The sequence below is a fragment of the Trametes versicolor genome (assembly GCF_000271585.1).
Source record: "Trametes versicolor FP-101664 SS1 unplaced genomic scaffold TRAVEscaffold_6, whole genome shotgun sequence".
In the NCBI taxonomy this organism is placed as follows: domain Eukaryota; kingdom Fungi; phylum Basidiomycota; class Agaricomycetes; order Polyporales; family Polyporaceae; genus Trametes; species Trametes versicolor.
This window is the reverse complement of record NW_007360326.1, coordinates 2,045,203-2,054,024: the sequence shown is the minus strand read 5'-3', so window position 1 is coordinate 2,054,024 and position 8,822 is coordinate 2,045,203. Positions and strand designations below refer to the sequence as shown.

Here is an 8,822-nt window from a genome sequence, read left to right as displayed (position 1 = left end):
CCATGAATAAGTACTGCACATATCGACGTCGGACAAAGTGCGTTGGGTAGCCCCTACATAATACGCACATAATACAAAAACAACGAATGCAATCGGTGAATGGGAGAGCGAGCTATGGCCCGCCGAGGGGGGGCAGCCTCCTACCCGAGGTACTGCTTACCGGATTGGGGGAGGTCGGGGCGGGAAAGCGCCCAGGCGGCGGAGCGTCGGCGCCGTCAGCAACGACGTCACGAGGGGCTGGACAACGCGGGAGACAGCGTTGCCGATGGCATCAACAGCGGGCGCTGATGGCGGACTCGACGCCCGGCAATATCGGACGATGTACTCGTTATCAGTAGATTACTTGTTATCTATACTCTGATCTACTATACCATCTAATCTACTCTACGTCCGTAGGCCCTCGTACTTAGGGGAGGGACGTCCTTCTTCATTAGGGAAGAGCACGAATTATTGCTAGAATTATTAGTAGCGGGCGGCATGTGGGTGTTCAAGTCAAAGTAACCCGAGGTACCCCAGGGGGTGCATCGGGTTTAGTAATCATTGATGGTGTGATGTTCAGGTGGCCCAACGCGCTATCTCAGCTCTAGCGGACGCAGATAGGAAGAGCGCACCCTCGCAGCGGACGACACGTCCAGAACGCGTCCCGACGTGGGAGTCTAACCGCATGCAACGATCACGTGGGTTCGCCATCGGGCCAGCGATCGCGCGTCGACGACCCGCGCGCTCGCCGAAACGCCACTGACGACAGCAGCGATGCGCCTCCAGCCGCCAGAGCTCAGCATCGGTCGCCAACGCACGATGCGATCGCGGACATATGGCGGCCGACGCCCAGCTCGCGCTCGCCGATGAACCCGCGCCGAGGCTATGAGACTAATTGAGATGGCTCAGCCACAGCTGCGCCGCCGCCGGCATGGTAAGATGGCAGGTACTGACCTTGAGAAAGTGCTCCACACCGTGGGCGTGCAGAAGCGCAATACCAGCACCCAAGTCGGCGACCTCGGCGCATAAGCCTCGCGGGCAATCAATGGCGAGCAATGGTTTGGCGGGGTGAGGTGTCGCGGAGGTCGACGGAACAGCAAGTCCCGTCGCTTTGAGTGTGCGCCGCCCTTGTGGTGGAGCAATTGAAGGCACCCGCCGGCGTTCTTAGACAGTGTGGTACCGCCGCCCACAGGGGCAGTCGATCTGCATAACACGCTAGGAATGTCACAGACGTGCCCCTCAGATAAGAACACAGCCATGGTTTGACTTACTCACCTCTTTTCACAGGGGACACTCGGCGTCCGTCTGTTGATCAGGACTAGGTTATTTGCGCGCGCAAATGTCAGCAGTCGGAGACGCACCGCAGCGAGGAGGTGGTTGGAGAACAAGAACAGGCGCATGCCTCCTATCTATGAGTACAAAAGCTCGTGTCTTGGAAACTCCCACCAAGCATGGCAATGAGGCGTTGGCAGCTCGACATGAGGTCGGTCATGCAACGACGCCTCAAAGCGATGGGAATGGCAGGGGCCAGACACCTTGAACGGACTGCACGCTGCGCAGTGCTCGTTATCAAATGTCGCAACGCGAAGCCGCGCGTGGCCGTATGTCGCTTTTCTGGGCCGCAGCGTGCATGAACGTGTCGGCGGTCCGCTTCCTGTGTGCCGGCATTGAGCTTCTTCGTTCTCCGTCTCAGGTACGCCCCGCGGCGTTGTTAATCTTCTTGCGAGATATGGAGCGCGCTCCGGATCTGAGGTAGCCTGAACGTTGAGCTCTCGTAAGGCCGTTGATGAAGAACTCTCCGGCTAGGAGAATGCACGTTGAGCGTTCGACTGGACTGCCCTGGAGCTGGCCAGCACTCACCTCTGTGTCGTGATATGCGCATATATGCGCATATAACCACATAATCTTCGTTATCAACCCTTTTCACAGCAACAGAAACGCATACTCACTATGAAGATTGCCATCGCAGCGAGTCGCAGAGTAAAAGCAAAGTGTTGGTAAGAGTGAAAGAGGAACGAAGAGGCGTTTGCTCCGCGCGCGGGCAGCTGCCCTTCACTAACCTTCACATCCTTCCCGTTTGGGAGACCCGGCAAACGCCGGGAGGTAGCCACATAACGCCACCACGGCCGCTCAATTTTCTTCCCACGCACCGTTGACCGCTACCACCATGTCCACCCGTTCCGCAGTGCGCACCCGCCAAGCTTCGCGCGCGGAGACTTCAAATCAAGCAAATCAAGAAGACGTACCGGCAGCACAAGACGAGAAAGAGAACGTGAAGATGAATGGGCCGTCAGGAAGGACCAGAGTAACGAGAAAAAGCTCCTCTAAGCCGTACTGCATTTGCAAGAAGCCTGACGACGGATCGCCCATGATCCACTGCGCGAGCTGTAAAGACTGGTATGTGGCATGCAGCAGGATCTCATCGATTTGCCATCCGGGCTCTGACATACGGTGCACAGGTTCCATTTTCGGTGCGTTGAGCTGAGCGAGAAGGATGCGGACGAGATACGTAAGTGCCTCATTCCTATCGCCCCGTTGTCCGTGCGAACTCACCACACATAACTCCTCCCACAGAGCTTTACATCTGCCCTTCCTGCCACCAGAAGACTGGCGACAGAACTATAAGTGAGTATTCCATTGCCCGTTTATGCCATCCGCCGCCGCTGCGCGGTGCTGTCTTGGCGCCTTTCGATGTACATGCCACAATACGATAGCAGTAGTAACACCCGCTCCGCTCGTTCCTGCAAGAACATCTTGTCCCCTCATGCATGTCGTGCTGGAGGCCTGAGTGTGTGGTAGAGCTACAGCAAGTCCAACTATACGCTGTAGTGCTGCTCTATGGTGTTGCTTCGTGGTGCTGCTGTAGCTAGCTAGCGATAGTTTACCCAGCCGGACGGTGTGAACCTATGAGGGCGCTTGGTAGACATCCCCGTTATGATGGGGTTATGTGAGGCAAGTGCGAACATGCACGTCGGAGCAGCTCTAGGAATCATGCCGTCATATATCGTAGCATAATATCTCGTTCAGCTTTTGGTGTCTTCATGAATCAGTCGACGATGAGGTGCTGACTGTGAAACCATCGTTTTCAGAGGACTGGGAAGGTCCAGAGGCAGTTCAAGAGGTTCTCGTCGCAAACGACCATGCCAGCGCACCGTCTTCGAGCACTAGGAGCAAGAAGAAGCCCACCGCCAAGCAGGTCGCACCGAAGGTGAAAGCGGAGGCGTCGGGTTCATCTAGCGAAAGTGAGGCGTATAGCCCTCGCCCAGAAGCTGCTCCCAAGGTACGTAGTATACTTGTGTCCAGTGTACACATTTTCCTGACAGTTGTTCCTCCTAGACCCGCGCCCGTCGACAGGCATACAAGTCTGATGACGAGTCAGACTCGGGAGCATCGCATCGAGCGATGAGTCCCAAGCGTCTCAGGCATAGCGGCATGGCCACGAAGCAACCTGCGCCTACCAAGCAGTCCTCACCTGCGGTCACATCCCAGCAGAAGCGGAAGCAGTCTGTTTCTAGTCAACCTCAACCACCATCTAAGCGCCCTCGTTCTGAGTCTACATCTGGAGACGATGCTATTCGGAAGTACTGTCTTGGAAAACTGCATGAGCTGTTCTGTCAGATCTTTACACGCTATCCTTTCTTGCCGTCGTCCGAAGGCGAGCACGAGCGTAGTGGGGAGTTGGTGCCAGACAAGAAGCCAGAGGATCTTACGCCCGAAGAGAAGGAGCAGCTGGAGACGAAGGCCAGGCAGGCTGGCACCGATCTTGAGCAGTCTATATATGAGCTCTACGCTGAGCTGGACAAACAAGGGAAGCAGGTCGCTGCGGGGAAGTACAAGTGAGTCGTTTTAGCCTTCATCCTCCGTGGAACACCTGTGCTTACAACGTCGGCTTTGCCCCAACAGAGAGCGTTTCCGGATGCTTACGTTTAACTTGAGCAAGGCGGACCGTGTTGTGCTGCACATGCGTATAGCGTCGTCCCATATATCACCGAAAGAGCTGTCCACGATGTCCTCCACTGACCTCGCGAGCGCGGAAGAGCAGCAGTCGATCAAAAAGCTCGAGGAGGAGGCGCTCGCGCACTCCATCCTCAAGAAGGCGACCGTGCCCCGTGCGAAGCTCACGCACAAGGGCTTGCAGGACATCGAGGATGTGACCGGCGCCGGCCGGCTCGAAGCTGAGCGCGAGCGCGAGGACGAGGAGGCCGCACGCATTGAGAGAGAGCGCCTCGCGCGCCTCCGCCTGCAGGCGCAGCGCGCCCAGTCCGTGGGCTCCGCCCCGCCTGAGTCGCCCGTTGTGCCCCACAACCCCGCGTGGGGTGCGCCGCCGCCCGTCCCGCTGCACGCTGGTGCCGACATGTCCCCGTCCGCGTCGTCTACTCGACCTCTGTTCGTGCCGTCTGCCTCTGACTATGCTGCTGCTGCATCGATGGAGCACGAGTTGAACCTCGCGGATCTCATAAACATCGACGAAGAGCCGTCGGGGGAAATCGCCATGACTCCCGTCGACGCGATCCCGACGCCCTTTGGGGAGGCCCCGCCGCTGCTCGTGAGGACGGGGTCCGACCACGCTAGTCCGTCCACTGCGTCACCCGTCACCCCCGCCACGACCGGCATCTCGCCGTTCGCCGCGAAGGGCTCCCCGTCCGACCTCTCCTCCCGCCCATCCTTCGACCTCAATGCCTTGTGGACCCCTTCTTCCTCCGACCACCCCATGGAAGGCCAGGCTTCTGCCTCACCCGAGTCCCAGGACGCGCCCGACGCGATGGTCACGGAGCCTACTGGAGACGAGCTTCAGCTAGACACGGAGGACCAGGACTTCGACATGTTCCTCAACGGGAACGACCAGGACCCGGAGACGAAGCAGGAGCCGCCTGCGCCTGTCGAACCTGCTCCTGAAGCGAAACCGGCTACCTTCGAGGACCACCCGATCATCTGGTCTGGCACGGTACGTCTTCCTCATTTTTATCTTTCAATACTCTCAGTTGTCTGATAATCATCAACAGGTGAGCATGCCCCTCGACTCCGCAATCCCGCAAGAGGTTGCTGTAATTGCGCGGCAGACCGGCGGACGGACACTAGGCCACGACTCTCCGCTCTGGCGGACCCTCTTCCCTTCGGGAGAGCTGCGGATCGACGGGCGGGTTCCCGTCGAGAAGTCTGCGCAGTACCTTACGCAAGTCCGCTTGAATCCTACGAAGGAGCTCATCGCGGCTGCGTTCTCGCCTGCGGACGGCACCGATCCCTCTGGCTTCCACGCCGTGAAGAACCACCTCCTATCGAAGAGGTACGTACATGGCTTCGAAAACTTCTTATCTTCTCATATGCTGACGGTGTCGCTCTACAGCCGACATGGGCTCATATTCCCTTGGGGACATAACCCGAAGTCAAGTGCACCCGGCCGCGAGCTTTACATAGTACCGCTGTTGTCGAGCGACCCGATACCGGAGTATATGGAGCTTCTCGACCAACTGCAGTTCCCTACGTCAAGGAGTGTCGACTACCTCGTTGGCATCTGGGTGCTCAACAAGGGCAAGCTCGCGCCGCCCGCGACCCTGCCCGCACCAGTAGCAGCCCCTGCGCATTCAGCTACTCCGCCTCTTGCGCCAACGCCCGTGCCCATGCCAGTGCCTCAACCTCAAGCGGTTCCCAACCTTGACTTGGCTCAGCTCCATCAGCTTGGGCTCCTACAGCCTCCCCCGCCATCTCAACCCCCACCGCCTCCGCCGCCATCCCAGTCCGCCCCGCCCATCCCTCCTCACGCTCACCCAGCGCCCTACGCCTCTCCCCCGCCCTCAAACCTTGCTGCTGAGGTAGCTCAACTGACCCCGGAGCAGATTCAACTGATGTTGCAAACACTTGCCAAGACCACGCCAGCCCCAGTCCCACACCAGCCGCACCCAGAACCGTACGGCATCCCACTCCCTGTACACGCTCTGTCGTCCGCCCATGGCCAGCAGCAACCCGTCTCCATCCCGCAGCCGATCGCACTGCCTCAAGCCGCGCTGCAGGCGTGGGCCAGCCCAAGTCCTCCGGCGCCGTCCCAGTACCCCACGCCATACCCACAACAGCAGCACCCGCACCAGCAGGGGCCCCCGTTCCCCGGGGCCCAGCAGCCGTACGGGGCCGGTGGAGGGTACGACCGCAATGAGCGGCCGTACCAGAACCACGGCAACTCGTACGAGTATGACCGGGGCGAGCGGGGTTTCCGAGGTGGCCGGGGCGCGCGCGGACGTGGCGGGAACGGTGGTGGCGGCGGGTGGCAGAAGCCGCGCGGGCGCGGTGGGCCTGCAGGGAGGAATCGTGGGCGTGGCGGCGGGTGGGGCGGGGAGCAGCGGTGAGGTTGTCCCTGCCGGTGGTCGTTTGTTACATGTTGACCTGCTGTCGTGCTTGTTGCTAGCGTTCATGAATACTTGTACTACTAGTCGATTGCTCACACGTACTGGTACCTACCTACTCTGCCTCTCCCTACTCTGATGTACTTGTACCCCCGCTACTACCGTAAGACCTAGCTGCTCAATGCCAATTATGCTCCCCTTACTTTCTCCTCTACTTACTCTGCGTTGATGTTGTGTATGTCTCGATCCCGCCTCCATAGAACACAGAAATGAACGATTGAACGACCGAATAACGAGTGGCTTCTGAACAACGACAACAGACAACAGACAACAGACAACAGAGTCCCAGTTCCTCCAAGTTTTCCCCAAAGTACAACACCGTCCGCGCCTCTATACGACAGGCCACGGGCGTCGAATGTTCAACAACACCACGTACACGTATACCGTACCGTACACCTGTCCTCCCCAAATATAGACGGAATAAATTACACGCCGCGGGCCCCCGCCTACCGCAGGTGCCCAGGGCGTGCTAGTGGTGTGGAAGCTCAGCTGCTGTACAACATACAACAAGATACGCGCGCGTGTCGTGCCGAAAAAAAAGGCGTGTGCCACGCGTGAAACGACATGTAACGGCGGTCGCGACGAGCCGACGCCCATAACTTAATGGCGGTGAGCGGTGCCGCCCGCCCGAAGTAGTGGCCTGCGCCAATCCCCTTCGCCTCCGCCCCCGAACGGAGCGCGGACAAAGGCGGGGGTATTGAATTGAACGCCACTGGATCGGCGCGCAGACTACGGGCGCAGGCTCAGACGGACTCCTTGTCCGCGACGGAGCCGACTTTCACCGCGCTCATGGCGTAGAAGTCCGCGTTCTGGCCGTCCGTGATCTGCGAGCGGTTGATGTCGATGCGGACCGCGTCCGAGTGCGCGCCGTAGCGTCCCGAGGTGACGTGGGACGAGCCTGTTGCCGTGTGCGAGCGCATGCCGCTGTGCGTCAGCCCGAACCCGACGCGCGCGATGATGAGCAGCGGAGAGAGCGTCTGTTGGTATTGTAAGAAAGTCTCGGTCAGTCAAACGTGGCCGAGGGAGTGACAAAGACAGGACGCACAGCGAGCTGGGCGACGGGGTTCACGCCGACGAGCGCGTCCGTGCCGGTGGCCGGGTTGATGTACAGCGCGAAGAGGACGATGGTCGCGCCCGCGAAGAGCGCACCCGACTCCATGATCGTGAACGCGACGCCGGCGTACGCGTTGTGGCCGCGCGCATGCACGGTCTTGCGGCCCTGCCACCAGATCTTGCACGCGATCGCGCCAGTAACACCGATGTTGATGATGAGGTGCAGCGACCAATTGACGATGCCGTACGTGCGCAGCCGGGGGTCCTCGAGGTCGGCACCGTGCAAGAACTGGACGATGGTGTAGAAGGCAAGGACTGGGTGTGGGCAGCGCGTGAGCAATGTTGCGGGAACGTGTTACTTGGCGCGCGTACCTTGGTTGGTGACCTCGAGGCAGAGCTGTCATGAACCAACGGAGGTGAGGCTGGCGCATGGCTAGAGGAGATAACGGACGTACCGGCAGGATGGAAACCCTCCAATCGGTGTTCATCACAGCGTACAACCGCCATATCTAGTTTGACGTCAGACGGACAACCTATAACAGCTGTTGGCTCCCACGACATACAAGTACAAGGTCCTGGACGAGTACCTGCGATGGGATCGACATTGAGAATCTCGCAGCGAAAAGGATTGATTGTCGATCGAAATCAACTCACGGCAAGAAGGTAGAGAAGCTGGCCGGCGAACACGAGACCGTCTGTTTGGTTCAAGAAGAAGAGTTTTGTTCCTCCAGGTTGTGACGTTATAGCCGAGTTGGTGAAGGCCTCCACTAGCTGCCGCAGCGACACGGCTACGTGTGCCGTTGAAATTGCGAACAGCAACGTGGACGCGGCCAACAGACACCTGGTGGGCTATCAGTCACGCCATTCCAACACACCGGTCTAAGGATACGACGCACCGCTGTACGAGCGAACCTCGCCTACCGAAGAGGACGTAAAACGCGCCTCCGTAGACCACGACGCTACACAGCCGCCGTTAGCGTGAGGAACATGCATCGGCAATGTCAGGAGCAAGTACTTTATGCCTGCACGCGAAGGAAGGCGATCAGTCTAAGCGGATCGAGAAGGTGTTGGCGGTGCTCACCGTAGAGGACGGTCTCGATCCAGATCGCCACGAGACTCATTTTGTCGAGGGGAGGCAGCGCGGCAAGGAGGGCAGCCGCAGCCGCAGCGGGATCGCCTGCACCCTGGCCGGAGGACATGGTATACACAAGCGAGTGGATGTAAGGGAGCGACGGGTGGCGGGGAGGGTCGATCGTGCGATTTAGAGTCGGGGGGCTACTTAAATCGTAAATCAACCGACCGCCCCAAATGCTGAGTCGCACGGGGACAAGTCGCATTCACTGAGGAAGGGCGGCCTGTTGAGAAGGCGCGCGGTCGAATTCGACGAATTCTGCG

General features: G+C 59.2%; 2 protein-coding genes across 2 annotated transcripts; one reads left to right on the top strand and one right to left on the bottom strand.

The window, feature by feature from the left end:
* Window positions 1–2,138: 2,138 nt before the first annotated feature.
* On the top strand, window positions 2,139–6,600 carry TRAVEDRAFT_72255 (uncharacterized protein). Its single transcript, XM_008040728.1, has 8 exons — window positions 2,139–2,376; window positions 2,439–2,488; window positions 2,554–2,604; window positions 3,069–3,259; window positions 3,316–3,815; window positions 3,883–4,924; window positions 4,983–5,263; window positions 5,324–6,600. Exons 1-8 carry the CDS (start codon window positions 2,147–2,149, stop codon window positions 6,315–6,317), a joined length of 3,339 nt encoding a protein of 1,112 aa, XP_008038919.1. The 5' UTR covers window positions 2,139–2,146; the 3' UTR covers window positions 6,318–6,600.
* Window positions 6,601–6,613: 13 nt separating this feature from the next.
* TRAVEDRAFT_29259 (uncharacterized protein) lies at window positions 6,614–8,658 on the bottom strand. The gene is made up of 9 exons (XM_008040025.1): window positions 8,509–8,658; window positions 8,443–8,449; window positions 8,324–8,386; window positions 8,082–8,268; window positions 7,991–8,014; window positions 7,883–7,936; window positions 7,800–7,824; window positions 7,420–7,742; window positions 6,614–7,351 (listed from the first exon to the last, which is right to left on the bottom strand). Exons 1-9 carry the CDS (start codon window positions 8,624–8,626, stop codon window positions 7,118–7,120), a joined length of 1,035 nt encoding a protein of 344 aa, XP_008038216.1. The 5' UTR covers window positions 8,627–8,658; the 3' UTR covers window positions 6,614–7,117.
* Between the last annotated feature and the right edge of the window lie 164 nt (window positions 8,659–8,822).